Source organism: Nothobranchius furzeri, chromosome 1 (assembly GCF_043380555.1).
Source record: "Nothobranchius furzeri strain GRZ-AD chromosome 1, NfurGRZ-RIMD1, whole genome shotgun sequence".
Lineage (NCBI taxonomy): Eukaryota > Metazoa > Chordata > Actinopteri > Cyprinodontiformes > Nothobranchiidae > Nothobranchius > Nothobranchius furzeri.
This window is the reverse complement of record NC_091741.1, coordinates 26,706,996-26,726,995: the sequence shown is the minus strand read 5'-3', so window position 1 is coordinate 26,726,995 and position 20,000 is coordinate 26,706,996. Positions and strand designations below refer to the sequence as shown.

The 20,000-nt window shown below is 43.8% G+C and overlaps 1 protein-coding gene across 3 annotated transcripts in view; it reads right to left on the bottom strand.

Annotated features, from left to right (window-relative positions):
- Positions 1-20,000, bottom strand: part of tenm1 (teneurin transmembrane protein 1) — a 429,841-nt gene that overhangs the window by 392,402 nt on the left and 17,439 nt on the right. For 2 of the 3 annotated variants that reach the window (XM_054738427.2, XM_015963084.3), the window contains exons 2-3: positions 18,979-19,252; positions 7,740-8,060 (exon numbers count right to left, since the gene is read on the bottom strand). In XM_054738427.2, coding sequence (XP_054594402.2) covers positions 7,740-8,060; positions 18,979-19,195 — 538 coding nt within the window. In that variant the 5' untranslated portion in view covers positions 19,196-19,252. The remainder of the gene's footprint in view (positions 1-7,739; positions 8,061-18,978; positions 19,253-20,000) is intronic. The other variant, XM_015963828.3, reaches the window with a different exon arrangement.

Genomic DNA, 20,000 nt, shown 5'->3' with positions numbered 1-20,000 from the left:
GGATAAAACCGTTCTGCTTGAAAGGATCGTCTTTGCAGGATCTTGGTGAGGTTTTTATGAATGCATGTTTCCATAACAACGATTGGTCCGTAATGGTTTTGACAACATATAAAAACTTTGCGGCAAGGTTTTGGCTACAGCGGAACGGTCTCAGGTGGAGTGGTGCCCTTGTGGACTAGAGGAGTTTGAGCCTTTGAGGGGCTGGCCTCATTTTCTATAGGCTGCCCAACCCGATCATGCTGGCAGTGAACAATGGTTGCCACTAAATACCCCTGCATGCTCAGTCATCCTTCATTTGCCTTTTGGACCCAATGCAAGGAGCACTTGTTCCCATGTTGGTTACGCTTTCTGGGAGAAAATGGATGTGGTTGGGGTTCTGAAAACCCTGTCATCTGCATCCCACCATGCTGCTGAAGGATGTTTCCTCCACCATTGTTAGGGTAACCATACATACCTGGGCTTTCGGGGCTTTAGCACAGCCCAGTACATTAAAAATGCAGTTACTTTCAACAGAAAGGTTTCTCTGTACTATTTACAGGCAGCATATGCATATGCTCCCAGAGATCCTCTGGTAGCTGTGGTTGTATTGTGTTAGTTCAGTTCTAAAGTTTTGTTCTTGACTTGGAAACCTGCAGAGGAAGTTCCTCTTGTTGCTGCTAGTCGTTGGCTAAACTCGTGAAATGGTTCCATGCTGTCGTTCTTTTTAAAACACAGAAACAGTGAAATGGTTTTCTAATAGATCTGCAAATGTCGTCTAGATTATGGAGACATCATCCCACAGACAGGAAACGTATCATGGTAGGATTGTGCTTGATTAAATCAGCTTGAATAATGAAAAAAAAATGCATATGTACAAATGTAATCTACCCATAAGTTTCTATGGGAATGATGATTGTGTAACAAAGATTGAGTTGAGAAAACTTAACCGAGAGTTCACATTTTGATGAGCTGCTGATGGGTAGAGCTCGGCGAGCTCACAGGAGGGTGAAAATAGGAAACGCTAAACATCGATTGGGATTAAGTACAGGACTCGTCTTTGATGTTAATTAAGTCAATTTCGATCAGCTCCTGTCTTATTTTTGATTTTGGAAGTGACTTTGTTTTTTATCCATTAACACCTGCAGCTCACGCTGATGATCATTTTTATTTCACGTTTCTCCCTCACAACCATTTCTACCGTGTCCAGCTGCAGTTTTTGCACATAGCAGAAAGGAGAAGCTTGACCTTGCGCTTCACATAAGTGAATTTGCTTCGCAATACTTTCACACTCAGAATATGGCTGGATCATAGCCAATTAGGATAATCTAATAGCATGTATAGAACGTGTACACAAAGCAGGAACATAGTCCTGTGTTAAGGAGACCTAAGAAAAGCTAACGGTGTCTTACTGCTTGCTAAGGCTTTCTTTCACTCTCCAGTTCTTGCACTAAAAACAAATAGCCTCACTTTAGCATCTTAGAAACCCAGCAGGTTTCTGTCATTCATGATTTGTGTCCCCTGCTGTCATATTGCTTTTAAAGGAAAAAACAAAATCCTTCTTTTTTTTTAAATAAAAAATACATAGGCTTGTTCCAACACAGACTTTCCCCCGGAGGTTTATAATACCTTAGCCAGAATCTTCTGTTGCTGTTTTCTAAATGTTTCTGCAGAGACAAGTCTCTAAATTAGGATGGGAGGAAATTATTATACACACCAAAAAGTTATAGCTCATAGGAGTTATCATGGATTTGGGATGTATTTGCTATCTTTTTATTTTAATTCATAAATTCTTGTTGATGTGAATTAATTTATTTCCTTCTCTGTTGAGTTCAGTCAGTAATCTCGCACCTTTTACATCCTCCTGTTTGACCACCGCTGCCTCGTTCTTGTTTCTTTTCCTTCTCCAGTCACGTCTGAGTATTTTTTGGTGTTTTTTTTTTATAAATTTTTATTTTTTTTTTGCATTTTCACACTCTTTCTAATTATTGCTGCCTTCCTTCTCCCTGTCTGCTCCTGTTGCCCCAACACAGCCTACCCATGTATGACCTCAGCTTCCTTCATTAAAGTAGAATTCATACCTGTCTGGTGGACTGTGTGTGTGGGTCGGCTCCTCATTAAACCTTCACAGCGAATGCATCTTTTTTTTTTCTTGTAAAAAAAAAAAAGATGCATTTTATTTTAGCACATCTTTAAAAGACGTTAGAAAAAGGCAAAGTTGGTGACACTTGTCTTAAAAAGTGATTGAAAAAGCAACTGGTGAGCAAAGAAAAAAATCACTAAACAAGATTAAAATCCAGTCTCTGAAATTCCAAATGTCGTAGTTTTTATACTACAGGGTAAACGGTCTTTGTTTCTGCACACAGACTCATCCTGAGCACTAGGCACTCTGTGGCATTTAGCGTTGTCCTCCGAACTGCTATGTGTTTACAGACACAACAGCATCCATAATAATTATTTGATTATTATTTATCAACCATGCTCTGCAGATGTACACACACACCTCCGGTTAGTCATTATCCAATTAAACATGGTTCCTACCCTCCTGGCAGGTAAACTGTCCAACAAACAGAGTTCATTTAAACATTTTATTACATGGCAGTGACTCCTAGAAGCTACTATCACAAAAGGTTCAACCCAATCAATACAGAAATACTTTTAATCATTGCTGTGCGAGCTTCACTTTCTCTGGGGTCTGTTGTGTATCCACCTAAATTATTAGAAAATTGTATTTTTTAATTTCATTGATCAAAAAACCAGTTACAGTTGGAATGAAAGAACATCATTCTTGTAAAGGAGGAGCATCTACCGACCAATCAACATCGCATGGACGTGCAGATCTATTATGTTTTATATGTATATATATATATATATATATATATATATATATATATATATATATATATATATATATATATATATATATATATATATATATGTATATATATATATATATATATAAAACATAATAGATCTGCACATCCATGCAATGTTGATTAGTCTTGGTTTATGGCCAACTATCTGCATCTGAATGAGGGAAAGACAGAGCTCATTGTTTTTCACCCCAACAGCAGGAATGTGGGTCGTTATGTTGATCTTGGCCCTCTTTCTGCCTACTCAAAACCAGTTGTTACCAGTTTGGGGGTGAAAATTGATGCTGGACTTAAGTTTGATGCTCACATCAACTCAGTGATCCGGTCCAGTTTCTATCACCTGAGACGCCTTGCAAATATCAAGCCTATGCTGTCGAGAGCCCACCTGGAGTGGGTACTGCATGCCTTTGTTATTTCTAGGCTTGATTACTGCAACTCTCTATATGCAGGGTTGTGTCAGTCATCACTGCGTCGCCTACAGGTTGTGCAGAACAGCGCAGCCAGGTTCCTGACTGGGACCAGGAAACAGGACCACATCAGTCCGGTTCTGACCTCCCTGCAGTGGCTTCCGGTTTGCTATCGTGCACAATTCAAAATCCTTGTCTTTGTTTATCATTTCTTCCAGGGTGGTGCTCCCCCCTATCTGGCCACACTCCTGAAAAGACACTCCCCATCACGCGCTCTGCGCTCCTCTGACCAAGGCCTGCTCGCTGTCCCTCGTTCTAGGTGTCGTACTCGCAGGGACCGGGCTTTCTCAGTCCTAGCACCGTCACTCTGGAACCAGTTTCCACCCTCAGTTAGGCTGTCCCCATCTCTGCCAGCCTTTAAGAGTCGCCTAAAAACACACCTTCTCCGCTTGGTGTTTCCTGAAAGTGTTTGACTTTGGCCCTCTTTTACGTTGAATTTATTTCCCTGTTTTCATTGGTTTACTCAATCCCTTGTTTTACCCATTTGTCTTCTACTAGAATGTTTCACCTTTTTTTGTAATTTGTAATTTGAATTGCTTTAATTTTCGATTTATTCACCATATTTAACTTTATCATGTACTATGTTCAGCGCCTTGGGCTTCCCGACAGGGTTGCGGAAGGCGCTTTATAAATAAAGCTTTGATTGATTTGATTGTGAGTCCATGAATGCTAATTTGATAATGTGACATGGGACTGACTGACTGTTTCCTTGTCTATTTTCTTTTGAGGGCTGGAAATAGGGGTAGAAGACTATTTCCACATTTAGCCTGCATGATAAACTTTGCCTAGAAATCTAGACAAACTAGCAGAAGCAAATTGATTTTTCCCTGCTGGTTGGTCGATTCATGCTCCACAGGAGCCTTAACACGTCTCCCATTGGCCTGAACAGTTTTGTGTCTTGCCAATCACAGCGCTCTATTGGTTTAGTGGGCGGGATGTTGCGACAGAGCAAACCAAATAAGATGGCGGCTTTGGCATCACCTGTGGTCAATTTAGACTTGGACTATTCTTTGAAGTCCCTTATTTAGAAAAAGGACATATTTGCGCCTTCTTTAACTGTGTATGGCAGACTGTCCCATTGACTGACATCCGTAAGAGTGAGTTTTCTTTGTCCAATAGCATGCAGAGACAGTTTGAATGACAACTGGAGATTCTGCCCCAAGACTGAGATTTCCCTATAGGCCTTTGCCAGACTATATATTCACATATATAGGATGGCTTATCAGGCTATGTTAAACTCTCAGTGACCTATCATATTTCAAAAGTACGTTAAAACGTAGTGAACTTGGTCTTTATAGTTTTGCTTCTGTGTCATTTCCGCTTTGTCTTAGCATCCTTTCTGCTGGTTTCTATCCCTCCAGCCGCACATGGCCATTCGTTCTCCCTTTGCACTGCTCATCTGATTACTTCTTCATTCACAGCTTACCAGAGTTTTCAATAAATCCTCACTGCATTTCCTAATCCACTCCACTTGAATGAAGATCAGCTGCCTGCAAACACATCTTTGAAATTCACGATATGATGCAAGCTGCCAAAGACTCAGTTAATGTAGCAGCTGATGACATGATTAATAGTTTCACCTCCATGCATGCATCCTTTTGAACATATAGTGCGTGTCGGTGTCAGCAGCAAACTCTGGCTGAACTACACTTTGTCTTTCTTCTGCCAATCTCCCCCGTTCTCGCTGCGCACTGTCATCAGTTCGGGCTGTCGATGTTTTCCCGGGTTTGTCAGCAGGTGCGTCTGGTGCTCGCAAGATTCCTACAGCCTCCCCCAAGAGAAGTCTCACAAATGGAGATGCCTCCCCCTCGCCACCGCCAACGTGCTCAAAGTGCACAGAAAAGGGGGAAGCAGACAAATGCTGCGTAAACATGACACAAACAGAATCAGCCTTCCTTTCACTCTTTCTTAATCTGTCCTGCCCTTTGTCTGTTTCTCACACCCACACACACACACACACACACACACCTACACACACCTACACACACACACACACACACACACACACACACACACACACACACACACACACCTACACACACACACACACACACACACACACACACACACACACACACACACACCTACACACACACACACCTACACACACACACACACACACACACACACACACACACACCTACACACACACACACACACACGTACACACACACACACACACACACAAACACACACACACACACCTACACACACACACACACACACACACACACACACACACACACACACACACACCTACACACACACACACACACACACACACACACACACACACACACACACACACACACACACCTACACCTACACACACACACACACACACACACACACCTACACACACACACACACACACACACACACACACACCTACACACACACACACACACACACACACACACACACCTACACACACACACACACACACACACACACACACACACACACACACACACACACACACACACACACACACACACACACACACACACACACACCTACACACACACACACACACACACACACACACACACACACACACACACACACACACACACGGAGTGACTAAATTGACTTGTCAGCTTCAATCAGACGAGGAACAAAAGGATTCCTGCCTGTTTGAAGCTGACACCTTTAATGGGTTTGGGAGGGGGGCCGAGCTCTGAAGACAAAGGGAGAGCAAGGTCGGCCTGACTAAAAACACTTTTATTCTGGCGGGAGCTCCAGTTTTTGTGATTCCAGCCCCTTTACGCCAACAGTGTATTTTTTATTTCTTTTGCAAGTGGCACTAACTTTCATTATCAGCAGGAACAGGAGGGCGTGCGAGACTTTGTTGTGCTGACGGGAAGAAATGTGACATCCATAATGCATTCTCTCTTAGACAATGCCATGCATGGAGGCACCTGGTCATGTGTCAGAGCCAGACAGACAGGAAGTGGGATGAGAAAAAAAGTCAAAGATACCAAAACAAGTTGTGAGTAAAAGAAAGAGCTGGAGGAAGCTTGCAAAGCCAGAGGACGGACATCATCATCATCATCACGTCATGTATAACATCCACAAATAAAACCAGCGTTCCTGCTGCACCGTGGCAGAAACGCCACAAACTTTGAGCGTTTCTATCCTTTCTTCTAACTCCTGTCACTTCATCCTCTCTGTTTCCATTCGCTCCAGCCCTCTCTCTCTGGGCCTGGGTAAGGATGGACTTCCTCATGTCAAATGCTGATTACTTCTGCGAACGCAGCCGTCACAAACTGATCACTGTGTGATGCTGCAAGCGTTCTCGCTTTCCTTCACAGCATCACTTCTCGGAGCGTGCGCGTCTCTTCGAGGCGGATTGGAAGTCCGGTCTGTCGGTCATTAAACAGCACCCCAGAGCGCAACACAAACATCTTAGAAACTCTTTTCTCAGGCTCTCCACTGGTCTCGTCCTCTCCATCTCCCACGGAGCACTCGAAACAAGCTTCTCCTTCGCCTCTTTTAACCTCCACCACTCATTTCCTTTTATCCTCCTTCTAATTATACCATTACATTACCATTTCTATTCTCTCATTTGCATTTTTTGGCTCTGCCTGTCTCTTATTCTTCCCATCTCACCTCTCTCCTGTGACACCCGTCCTCTGCTCAGCCACTGAATTTGTTCCACCGTTTTTGCGGCACAGAAACAGACAGCGCCCTTGGGGATGGGTTGGAGAGCTCTGCTTTTGTTTGTGTGCACCTCTAACTAGCTCTCCATCTGCAGGGAGCCAAGCCAAGCCCAGCAGTGCAAGACAGATAGCTGGCACCATCCCAGACTCCTTCTTCTCTACTTGGCCCCGCATCATCATTCCCGCCTCTCAACTTCTCCGCCTTCCTCCCAGGCTCCGTGGCCTTCCCACTGAGGCGCTTGTCAGCATGCCCTCAGGCAGCCAGTTGAGGCTCTGTCGACATGCGACCCCTTCAATTCCTTCGCCTCAGAGCGTAAAACCAACCCCTGCACCTTCTTTTCATGGATTATGCCGGTAATATACCGCGGTTGTCCGCCATCTTCCTTCATACTGCCTCCCCGGTCAGCCATGAGATCAACTTCAACACAAGCTCAGCAAATAACCTATAGCACATTTTCTGCATTAAGTCACATCAAAGAGCCTTCAAAGAGAGAGGAGGCCAGGCGTTAGAGCTGGTTCAAAAAGTTTCAGTCATGTAATTGCCCAAGGCTGGAGCTTAAACCTTTGAAAAAGGTGCAATGTTACATGTTGTTTTCCTTTTTTCTGCATTCCCTGGCAGGAAATTCATATTTCCATAATGAGACTGTAGGGAATCTACTGGAAAACACAGGTGACACCAACTTGAGCACATGTTTTCTTTCATCCTAAAAGCCAACTCATAGGAAGGGTTTCATTATTTATTTATTTACTTTTCCACTTACCGTTATCGGGCTCGGACTTCCTGTCATGTTCGGTGTCGGTCAGGGAGAGGGCCGAGTTGGCACGGCTTGTGAGACACGAGCTCTGCTCGGACTTCAGGCCACGCATCCACATGTGCTGCAGGCCGTGAGTGGGAGAGGGGTCCACCTCCGGCTCAGTGTCCACATCAGAACCGACACCTAGGGAGTAGCCGTGACTGTGGACGTGGGCAGCCGGTCCGGTGCACAGCGCCTCTTCCTCCTGCTCTTGCTGCTGCTGCTGTTGCTGCTGATGGATGTGGAAGTCTGGGCTCCTTAATTGCCCCGTTTTACAGAAGTCTAAATCTACAGCAGAGAGACAGACATGCAGATTGAGATTACAGTAGAGCTGTAGATCTTTAATTCCTCGTGCACTTCTGCTAAACCGACCAGGTGTTAGAGGCAAGCCAAACACCTCCTAAATGGCATCAAGAAACACGACGTTATTCAAGCGAGCTTTCGTGAAACAGCTTTTGGGCCGAAACCCAAAATGAAAGTGCCACCCTCAAACCTTCTTAACCATTTGCAGCGAAGCTGCATCCTGCTCAGGCTGCCTGATGTGTCCTATTGAGCTGGAGATGTATCGAACTGCTGCTCAAACAGAGCACTGATCTCATCTATATTCTCCTTGGTGGGGTGAAGAGATCAGATAAAGATCAAACCTTATTAATATTGACTCAGACTGAGGGAAAAATTGAGCCTCATACACTTTCAGGTATCAGAACGCCCTCCAATCCCAAGCATCAACCTGTTATCTGAGAACATCAGATATACTGTGTTAGTCCTCTGGTTACACTTCAATTCGATTCAATTCAATTGAGCTTTGCCTTTTTTTCTTTTCTGTAGAGGCAGTTGAGTAAATTTACTTTCCCACTACCTCAATTTTCAGTTTAGAATGTATAAGTGGAGGCGATGGGACTGATGTAATTTTAAAGAAAGCAATGCATAAATTGAAATCCATACGGATCCTGCTGAGAACTCGGGGGGGGGGGGGGGGGGGGGGGGCTTCCTGGGATTCACCGAGTGCAGTTAAGATGTGTGTAAGATCAGGCCCTTGGAACATAAACAGCAGTGTTTCAATAAAGGCTCCAGTCCTGCTGACCACTCCGTTGACCAGTGATGTGTCCTGCTGTGCGTGTTTGATGGGGTCGAGACCAAACTGTAGCTCACACACTGTTCTGCTGGTATTAAACTGACCTAAGATTGGTCACCACTACTCACCACTGTATAGCTCAAATTGGCTGCAAGAGGGCACTTCAGGAGCTATTTCCCAGCAGCAGCAAACAAGGATCGACTGCAAAAACCGGTAAAAGTCTTCTCAGCGTGTTGCAGCCCGGCGCATTTACAACGTAGGAAGATTTTCGTGGGTGATTAGAGTGGGAGTCGTTCGTTTAAATAACTACCACTTTGTGCAATTACAGTGAGGCTGCTCGTGGCACTTCTGCAAAAACACAAACTATTTATACATTGGACTACTTTTTACTGAGTAGTTGCAAGTATTTGTCTGAAACAATCGGTAAAACAGTTTAGCTTCTAATTTTACTGTGAATGTGAGGTGAAAGAAGACAAATGGCCTGAAAGTTTCTGGTTTTAGAGGTGGCATTTTGATGTGGTACGGTCATCTGTTCTTAATCAGAGCTTAAATACGATTGACTCAACTGTACACGTGCCAAAATACATAAATGAGGAATCTGTAATAGACTAACCTACAGGCTTGAAGTGTAAAAAGAAAACTCACTGATACCTTAAGGCACCGCTGCAAAATAACCAATCCAGAGAGAAGAAAATAAAATAAAATGGAAAGAAGGAAAACATTTTCCGTGTCATGTTTATTGTAAAGAAATTCATCTTAGCCGACAACGTTAAAAGAAAACATTGGAAATATGAAGCCAGCAGCATTAGCGGGTGTTCTAGCTCTCTAAATGTGCCATTAATGTTGTTGATATTCCTTTATTGTAGCATTCCTCTTTTATTATTATTTAGCTCAGTCACATATTTAAACACTCACACGGTGTTAGAAAACTCTACCAAGGAATTCAGCTCCTGTTGTTTAATCCAAATATTTCCTAACAGGCAGATTATGGTCAGCAGGACAAAAACCCGAAGCACCCAGAACGTTGTTCTCTGTGTTTTAACAGAGAGGCGGATTATTAGTGACCTTCAACAGATTCTCATTTGTTGGTCTGCTTTATTATTATTATTATTTTGTTATTGAAGCACATGTTAATGCCTTGGGCTCTCATTTTGAAGGTCTTATACAGGAAGTTGGGATGCTTTCAAATATTAAAACAAATTGTTGTTATGTTTTAGCAGTCCTGTAAAGTACGTGAACATAACCTCTGGTTTCAATAGCAAAGGGAATTTAACCAGCAAACCCAATTAAAACTCAACTTTTTAAAAACACGACAGCAGCATAAAATGTTAGCTGACCTAACATTAGCTTAGTAAAGGTAGATGACTTGTTAGACCCAACGTTGCCTTATCATCACGTTGACTTTCTATAAGGAGCCCAAGTTAAGCCCATCTACCTCCGGACCATGGGTTCCCGGAAGAACGAAAACAATGAATGCGTCAGTGGGGCTAAAAACGCTGTTTTCTAATCCGGTTTGTTACGTGCCATGGATTTCACGTATGATGTCTGTGAATTTTAAAGATGCTTTTTGAAGCCAAGAAAGCGCTTATTTTCGAACAGAGAGAAATGTTAATTAGGTTTTGTGTGAAAATAGGTCCAAGACTCCAAAGTTGGAGTCCTCACCAAGTTGGCGTCCTCGAAGCAGAAAGAAAGAAAAGCAGAGGAAAAATGGCTGTAAGTCCTGTCTTCAGGAGGAAAGGACCATCATAAATCTGGCCATTTGGTAAGTAGCAGCTGCTCCAGTAGAGAGGAGATTATGTGGTGACATCATATTTGCCACGTGCCAACGTCTGAGTTGTAGTCATGCTAATTATGAACTTTTACAAGCTGATAAATCTCAAAGTAATTGACAAGTGTGGTTGAAATACCAATTATTGCTTTTTAACATGTGCGATCCAGGGAGTAAGGCAAAGCAAATTGGGGAATAGCCCTTTTAGCCTTGTCGATTTGAATTTAGTTTTTCGTTCTTCCAGGGACCCGTGAGCCGACCGGAAATTCAATTCAATTCAAGTTTATTTCTATAGAGCCAAATCACGACAAGAGTCGTCTCAAGGCACGTCACATAATAAACATTCCAATTCAGGTCAGTTAATTAAGCCAATCAGAAATAATGTTTCCTATATAAGGAACCCAGCAACTTGCATCGTCACTGACTTAAGCCCTTTTTAGAAGAAACGATGCATACAAATCAGCGTGATACTGCCACAACTGTGTGTCTTATGAGCATGCCGCGGCGGCATGGCTTTGCAGGAATTCTGCAGCATTCGTGCCGCCACGTTTGGTAGTAATATCGCAGCAACGCTGAACTTGTGAAAGCATATTACGCCTTGGCGCAACAGAGGGAAGTGTCATGGTCACACGAGGAGCTACTGCCAAGTCCCGGCCGGCAACTATAATGAAAATGAAAGTAAACATGGGCCGTAAGTTTTGCTTTTGTAAACAAAACCAGTTGAGATGATAAACTGGAGCGATGCGGAGCTCCAGGAGCTTCTTTCCGTTAGTTAGTAAGCTGTAGGTCAGATAACTAGAACCTGCTCAGGGACTGTAGAGGACAGACGGAGGGCTTGTTAAAAACACTTAATGAGCTTGGCTTCCATTAAGTGAAATAAAATAAAAAGTATCGTTGTTAAAAGCACAGGACTACCCCCTCAGTCTGACCACCAATAAACAACCGAAGGCTCCCTGATTCAACTCGGCATTACGGCAGAAGGAAACCTTACATTAAAAAAAAGATCTGTATGAATGGCCAGAGCGTTTTCACTGCCACCTCCCCACAAAGTTGGACAATCATGAGATTACGGTAGCTTTGTTAGCTAAATGTGATCATTACATGTTAAACATATGCTGTGCTGATTTTTGCAGTGGGAGCTCCGCCTTAAAATTTTGTACTGTGTTTTACTTTAAATCAGAACTTTTTTCACTATGTGATGAATCTGTATAAGACATTCTCAGCTGTTCCATAATACGACTGACATTGTCATGTATGGAATAGCAATTTAGACCAGCATGGAAGTGTAATTTGAAAAAGCAAAAAATAAAAATAAAAAGGAAATATTAACTCAATTTGCGATTTTTGCTCTAATTTTTCTCAGTGGATTCAGCTAAACTCAACAGCACCAATTTAATTAGACATTTAAGATTCAAACACTCGGCTGAGTATGAGTTCCCCCAGCTAGCTGACAGAGCTAACACTTCTGAGCAACGCACTTTAGAGGGAGCTCTAAAGAGAAGAGATACGTTTCCACTTCACAGTGAGGCGGCACAAAGATTAAAGTGGATGGCTGATTTCAGATGAGGGGTGTATGCTTTGAGCCGCTGGCTGGAGCAACATCATGTCCCAACACATACTATAGAAAAAACAACTAGAGGAACACTATGAAAAACGATTTCCTTTACATCAGTGTAGAGCCACTGAGGCGTCAACATTGATTTTAATGTGCACTGACCCAGTCGGGTACAACAGAGCACGTTCGCCTCCAGAAGCCACCTCAGAAATATTTGGCTACGGATGGAGCTCCAACACAGCATAAGACCTTATAGAATGTGCAGTAAATACTTGAAGCTAAACGAGAATATGTTAGTGTGAATGCTGTTTTGCTTCTAATGTTATCTTATTTTACGTCCTCATTGATGAAAGAAGTAGGACTGGGTTGAACTTAAACATCTAAAGGGTTAATATATGATGACGATCTGGCGAGGAAGGCTGTGTGTGGTCTGGAGGTAAACGAGTGACTCAACAAAGCAGCGCAGTGTTTATCTCTACGTGCACTATGAATGATAAGAAGGCCGAGCTGTTTGGAGATTACTGTTTTGCACTGTTAGGCTGACGGGCTTTTCCCTGTATAGATAATACTTAAATTTTTATAAGAGTTTTTGTATTTTTTGTTTGTTTACATTTATTGAAAAATTTGAGGTCATATTATTAGTTGACCGCAAATTGGGCCAACTCCTGCTGAACTATGAATTCATAAAATTTCAGTATTTTTTACAGGTTAACTTAACTCATAGTTTTTATACGTTGCAGCAGTCTCTAGTTGGAACGACTGCCTTGTAAGTTCTCTCTGTGGGGAAAAAAAAGCTCTGGCGCGCCTGCTTGAGGATGTCAAAGTCAGCTGGAGGAGAAAGTAGCTTCAGACGGCGAGGTTTGGACTCCTATTTCCTGATATTTGGACATCTGTCCTCTGATTGGCTTACAGCAACACCACTCTCACCTACGATGTTGATGTTTTTTCTTTATAAATAACTCAAGTCTCAAGGAGTTCTGCTGTGTGGTGGAGTTGCTAATGCTAACTGTTAGCCTCTACTAGTGGTGACGTTCTCTGCAGTTTCCTGGACGCTAAACTAACAACAGATGGAGAAAATATTTCCAAATTGTTTGGTTTTTGAAAAATGAGAACCCAGATTATTTTGTTTTCTTGAGTTTATTGAATCTCATAATAATGCATCGACTTCACAAAGTAAATGGGAGTTCATGATAATATTTTTCTGAAGGAACTGTCACTTCTAGCTTATAAATATTTAATGTTAGAACACACCAAGAGGCAAATGGTGTCTTCTGGTTTGAGAGATGGGTCACCATGGTAGCCATGGGAAGTTTGTTTAATACAGAATAATTAATCCATGTTGCATAACTATATGACCACAGGCATTTACTTTGTTTGGTTTGTAACTTGGTAAAAGTTTGTTTAAATAGCTGCTTAATCCTAAAAATAGCATGCAGTAAAACAATACATCAGTAAAGGATTTGTTCAGAGATTCTGCAGAAAAATTATGAATCATATATTGTTTTCTTGTCCTTTTTAGATGCTTTTATTTTGGAAGAATTGAGCTCCGGGAGCTGACGTCACTTCTCCCAGCATGCAACAGTTCAAATCAAAATGGTGCCATCTTGGCAGGCAGAAGGCCGCAGCGGGGCTGTTTGTTATTGTCAGAAAACTCAATCAAACGGGAAATATGGTAGATTCCTGTTGTGCCCCAGGATGCAGAACAGACACGGACGACATAAGGAATGAGCCATCTACAGGATTCCCCAAGATCCGGAGCGCCGCAAACGTTGCATCATTGTAATAGAACGCGCTAGTGACCGGGCTAAAATGAAACTGTGGGATCCCGAGAGTAAAGGGTTTCACTTATGCAGCGACCACTTCATATCAGGTACTTAAACCAACGTTTCCTCAACTGTGTATGGTATTTATTTTAAATGCTTTTATTACGATTCTTAGTGGGCCTCCTAAACTTATTTTGGCGGGGCTTTTTCTGTCTTATTACTCATAGCAACAAGTAAACATCACGTAAAACGTTGCCTCGTGAGTTCTGCGTGCTGCCGTTTACGTGTTTTATGATCACAGCAATTAATCGGCTAAGCTGTATTTAATTTTTAAGCAACGGCTGATCAAGTGTCAGATCACACATTAAAAGCACTTTGGATTGCTATTATCTGTCTCACCGAGACAGATCTCAGACAGATCCTGAGACGCTCCTGCCTGACATATTTATTTTATTCACGGATAAAATCTGACTAGTGATTTCTCTTGGCGTTCAGTTTATACATTCAAACAGCACAGCACTCGATTTAAACTACTTACATGTAAATCTGTTATTTGTCCATCCATTTTCTTCCGCTTATCCGGAGTCGGGTAGTATCACCCCAAAATTCCACTTTCTCCGCTCCACTCCGCCCCCGCTTTCCGCTGCCGCTCGCTTCCGAACTCAAATTATACTGGTACCCGCTCTACAACGGCTCCGCTCCGGTGCGGAGACCTGAGGTGCGCAAACAGGCATGCGCGGGATTTTCGAGATCTTGCGATACAGTCCGAGCAATAAACGCGGAAGTTAGATCCAAACACCCGTTGTGTGGGAGAAGCATCAAAATTAACTGTTTAATCTGCCCATCATTTGTGTTGAGAGATCAGCAGTGTTTGGATCAACAAAGTGTGACTACTTTGGTAGTGGAAACTGTATTTATGGCTTACTTTTGTGCATTTAAAGTTCAACCGCCATTGATAGTTGTTAAAAGTTGTTAAACCTGTGCATATGAAACAAAAAACGCTTTTTATCGATTTATTGTGAAATAACGGAAGTTGTGCTTGCTCCTTTTCCTGTTGGGCGGTTGTGATTCCTGTCCATTTACTGCGGAGGTGCTCCGGCGTCCGGCAAAAATATAATCAATCCTATTTTTGCCAGATGGCGGAACAGCGGGCAGCGCACTGCGCCACACGGCCGCAGTAGTGGAACAGCTCTGATTTACTACAACGGGAGCGATTTTGCTGCAGAGTTCGTGCCGGAGCGGAATTTTGGGGTCAGTCAGGGCAGTAGCCTAACCCCCAAATTCCACTACCTCCGCTCCGCTCCGGTCCGCCCCCACCTTCCGCAGCCGCTCGCTTCCGAACTCAATTTTTACTGGTACCCGCTCTACAACGGCTCCGCTCCGGTGCGGAGACCTGAGGGGGGCAAACAAGCATGCGCGGGATTTTCGAGATCTTGCGATACAGTCCGAGCAATAAACGCGGAAGTTAGATCCAAACACCCGTTGTGTGGGAGAAGCATCGACATGAACTGTTTAATCTGCCCATCATTTGTGTTGAGAGATCAGCAGTGTTTGGATCAACAAAGTGTGACTATTTTGATAGCGGAAACTGTATTTATGGCTTACTTTTGTGCATTTAAACTTCAGCCGCCACTGATAGTTGTTAAAAGTTGTTAAACCTGTACATATGAAACAAAAAACGCCTTTTGTTTATCGATTTATTGTGAAAAACGGAAGCTGTGCTTGCTCCTTTTCCTGTTGGGCGGTTGTGATTTCTGTCCATTTACTGCGGAGGTGCTCCGGCGTCCGGCGAAAATAGGATCGATTCTATTTTTGCCGGACGCCGGAACAGAGGGCGGCGCATGGCGCCGCACTGCCAGAGCACGGCCGCAGTAGTGGAATTGCTCTGATTGACTACAACGGGACCGATTTTGCTCCGGCGTTCGTGTCGGAGCGGAGGTAGTGGAATTATGGGGTAACCCCCAAATTCCACTACCTCCGGTCCGCCCCCGCCTTCCGCAGCCGCTCGCTTCCGAACTCAATTTTTACTGGTACCCGCTCTATAACGTCTCCGCTCCGGTGCGGAGACCTGAGGGGGGCAAACAAGCATGCGCGGGATTTTCGAGATCTTGCGATACAGTTCGAGCAATAAACGCGGAAGTTAGATCCAAACACCCGTTCGCATAGAAATGAACTGTTTAATCTGCCCATCATTTGTGTTGAGAGATCAGCAGTGTTTGGATCAACAAAGTGTGACTACTTTGATAGTGGAAACTGTATTTATGGCTTACTTTTGTGCATTTAAACTTCAGCCGCCATTGATGGTTGTTAAAAGTTGTTAAACCTGTACATATGAAACAAAAAACACCTTTTGTTTATCGATTTATTGTGAAAAACAGAAGTTGTGCTTGCTCCTTTTCCTGTTGGGCGTTTGTGATTTCTGTCCATTTACTGCGGAGGTGCTCCGGCGTCCGGCGAAAATAGGATCAATTCTATTTTTGCCGGACGCCGGAACAGAGGGCGGCGCACGGCGCCGCACTGCCGGAGCACGGCCGCAGTAGTGGAATTGCTCTGATTGACTAGAACGGGACCGATTTTGCTCCGGCGTTCGTGTCGGAGCGGAGCGCAGCGGAGCGGAGGTAGTGGAATTTGGGGGTAAGTCGAGAGGCCCAGACTTCCCTCTCCCCAGCCACTTGAGCCAGCTCCTCCGGGGAAATCCCATGGCGTTCCCTGGCCAGGTCCACTCCGACAGCTTCAGGCGTTTTTAAAAAGTATCCCAGGAGCACGGTAAGGGTCGGAGATGTTTAGTCTATTTAATTTCTGACTATATAAAAATATTTCTTCATTTTTAAAGTGTGAAGTAAACTCCGACGAAGTAAAACCCAAGCCGATCCCGTTCATTTTGTTTACCTTTGTTGCCTGCCAACATGGCGTCTACTCTCTGAGAGTCACGTGACGTCCGGAGCTCTATACTCATTTGCTCTGTCTGAAATGAACAACAGGCTTTTCTGAGCGGTGCTGATGTTTTCAGAAACTAATCTCAAAACTAGTTTTGCAGTTGATGAGAACAGTTTTATAATCTTGCCAGTTATGCACTTACGGGGTTATTTATCTTGAGTTTTGTGGTCATTTGCATCAGTAACACTTGAACTAGCCATTATTGTCAAACCCATCTTAAAAAAGCTGAAATATAATAATACTCTAAAGAAAATTCCAACATTTTTACAGTAAAATGTATTCCTCTGTAATAGATTTGAGCAAGTCTCCATTCCTCCTCTCAATCCAAGATGTAGATTTTTAAATGCCGACCTAGCTGGATGTTAATAAGTAACACAGTGATGAGATAACAGTAGGTCCTGAGTACGCATCAGTGTGCAACATGTGTTTTATGTCAATTAGAAGAACATTTGCTATATTAGTAGGAGCAAAAAAACTGAAGACATTTTTTTTTGTTTTCCATCCCATAATTATCAAAATGCCAGTGTATGTTAAGAAGAATAATTCATTGAAACAGATCATTTTTTAGGATAAATATTTATCGGTCAGAGTTTAATCTGGCGTTCAAATTTTTATACATCCCGACCGATTACATCTCTGTATGACAGCTGCCTGAATTTTATGTAATTTTAACATTGATGCCGTAACAGATTCATTATTTTGTGAACAGCATGATAAACAGCGTAAATGAATTCATTTATACAGCTAATTAATTTAATAAGCTAACAAAAACTAATTATTTTGGCCAACTCTCCGGTGCGCCGTGAAACAATCACGGAGATGTGACTCTAGCTGTCAATCGGTCCATCTATTAGCACTGTGGTTCTAATGCGAGCAGGCTTAGAGGAGACAGGTGTGATGTTAGAGGAGAGGTGATGTTGGAGAAAACGGAGGGAGCGGAAAGTGTCACACTGGGGAAAATCAGCAGCTGGAAGATGGGAGGGAAGGAAAGTGAGGGAGGAGATGTACTGGTTACAAGACGAAGGGAAATATGAAGAACATGGGTGGAGAAGCACAGAGGGGACAAACTGGCTGATCTTTGTCAGGAACATCCTAATCCATTAAAAACGTCACTGGAGGCAACGTCCCTCCTTAACAGTTGGTTACTTAGAGAGGGTGGGACTATATATATCTGTGTTGCCCACAGATGAACAGATGTGCTTTGCAGAACTGGCTGTCATTGACATTTAAAAGGCTGCTTTGGGGGTCTTCTGCTCCTCACCATATGACACTCGTGGTAGGGGAAACTGTTTGTTATACACTCAGAAAGGCTAGGAAGGTGCCGGATAAAACAAGTGCTTCCTGACACCACAGTCTTCTGGACGAGATTGAAGCACGGTGACTAACAGCCTTTGAGGAGTTGCTGTGTGGCAAACAGAACGACTAAATCCATCGCAGGTGGCATTCAAACCCTGAAGTCCCCGCGGCGGTGTGACTGTCAGGACCTGTGACTGTTATGAATGGCTAATGCTACTTGTTAGCATGTTGGAGTAACTCTTGCAGAGTAGCAGAAGGCTTTGGAGGCACTGAGACCATGTATTGATCCGTGTGAACCCTGCACGGTGCAGCGATCTCCTGATGAGGTGCGATTTTTCCCTCAACACCTCACATGGCCTATATAAAGCCCATCCATCACGACAAGCGCTGGCCTATTTCTACTCCTGTCACTTTGCCGGGAAGAATTTTTCCATGTGCATGTGTCAACTTGTATCTGTATGTGAGTGTGGGTGTGTGTGTGTGTGTGTGTGTGTGTGATGAAGGGTGGCGTTCCACCCCAGGTGAGGCCAGAGAGGTTTGGGGTTGACCTAGTTTAGCTGTGGGAGAGAAATATCGCCTCCATGGAGAAGAGGTAATTGGCTGCCTCCGACTGTCCTTCTGGCTCATTGTGGGCGGTAATAGGTTATTCACACAGGTCTTTTTAGAGACCTCAGTGTGTGTGTGTGTGTGTGTGTGTGTGTGTGTGTATCTCTACTGTTTGTGTAATTCTGAGCTTATTTATTAGAGCTGATAATCAGTGTCTGTGCAGCAGTCCCCGTGCAGTAGATAAGATGGGAAGCATGACCGCGTACCTGGCTGGGGTTGGCTGTAGTTGCTCTGTCGTTCCCGGTGCGAGCCGAGCGTGAGCCGAAGCTCGTGCGTGTAGTCGGGGAGGGTTTCTCGTGAGGTGTAGGAGCGGTGATGAGCGCGGCCGTCCTCGCTCTCGTCCGACGAGCTGGTGTAGGACATCTCCATCTCATGGCGCCCCTTAGACAATGGTTGGTAAGGTTTACTGTCCATCTCCTCCATGGCTTGTAGGGGCTCTACTTTAGTGTCTCAGCAAACCCGCAACGCAGAGCACAGAGTCTGCAGAAAGTGAGCAGTGTGACGGGACAGATGTGGACGAAGGACGACAGGAGGATGTGAGGACAGTGAGAAAGAGGAAATGAAGGAATGGAGAAAAACAGCACGTAAGCCTGTTATTGAGCAAAGCTGAACTTCACTTTAACATCCAATATCCATTCATAAACAGCATGTAGCCCTCCTTCATAATTCCCACCAAAGGTTAGCGGCAAATCAATACACTCAAATGGAGCAGCGACGGCGGCGGTCCAGTCTAACGGCCGAAACCAAGCCCCGTTTAGCTTTCCGTCCTCTGCCGTCCCTGCTCTCACCGTCATCTCAACGCTTTATCTCTCTTTTCTCAGACAACCATTCACAGGCCGCAGATAAATCATCAGATTTGTCACCAAGAGCCGTGTCTGTCACTCCCGTTAAACACCGTGGCTCGCCATCTTTGTGAAGTGATGATGGAATACTTTTTGACAAAAGTCTTTTCAGAGTCACTGGCCTCCCAAACGGAGGGATGATAAATCAGATCTGCTACCGTCGCTCAGATTCTTCTGCTCTCCTCTCCATCACATCAAAATCTGCCTCTGATAACGGCCGACGCCGTGCTCTTACAACGCCATAACTAATGATTGATCGGGCCAATGATTAGAGCGCAGGAGAAGTGATTAGAAAATACTACATTCGTATTAGTTCCTTTTTCACCGTGCCCTGCTCGAGGCCTTTCCAGCCTATTTCCTGCAGTTATAAAGCTTCTAAATGGAGC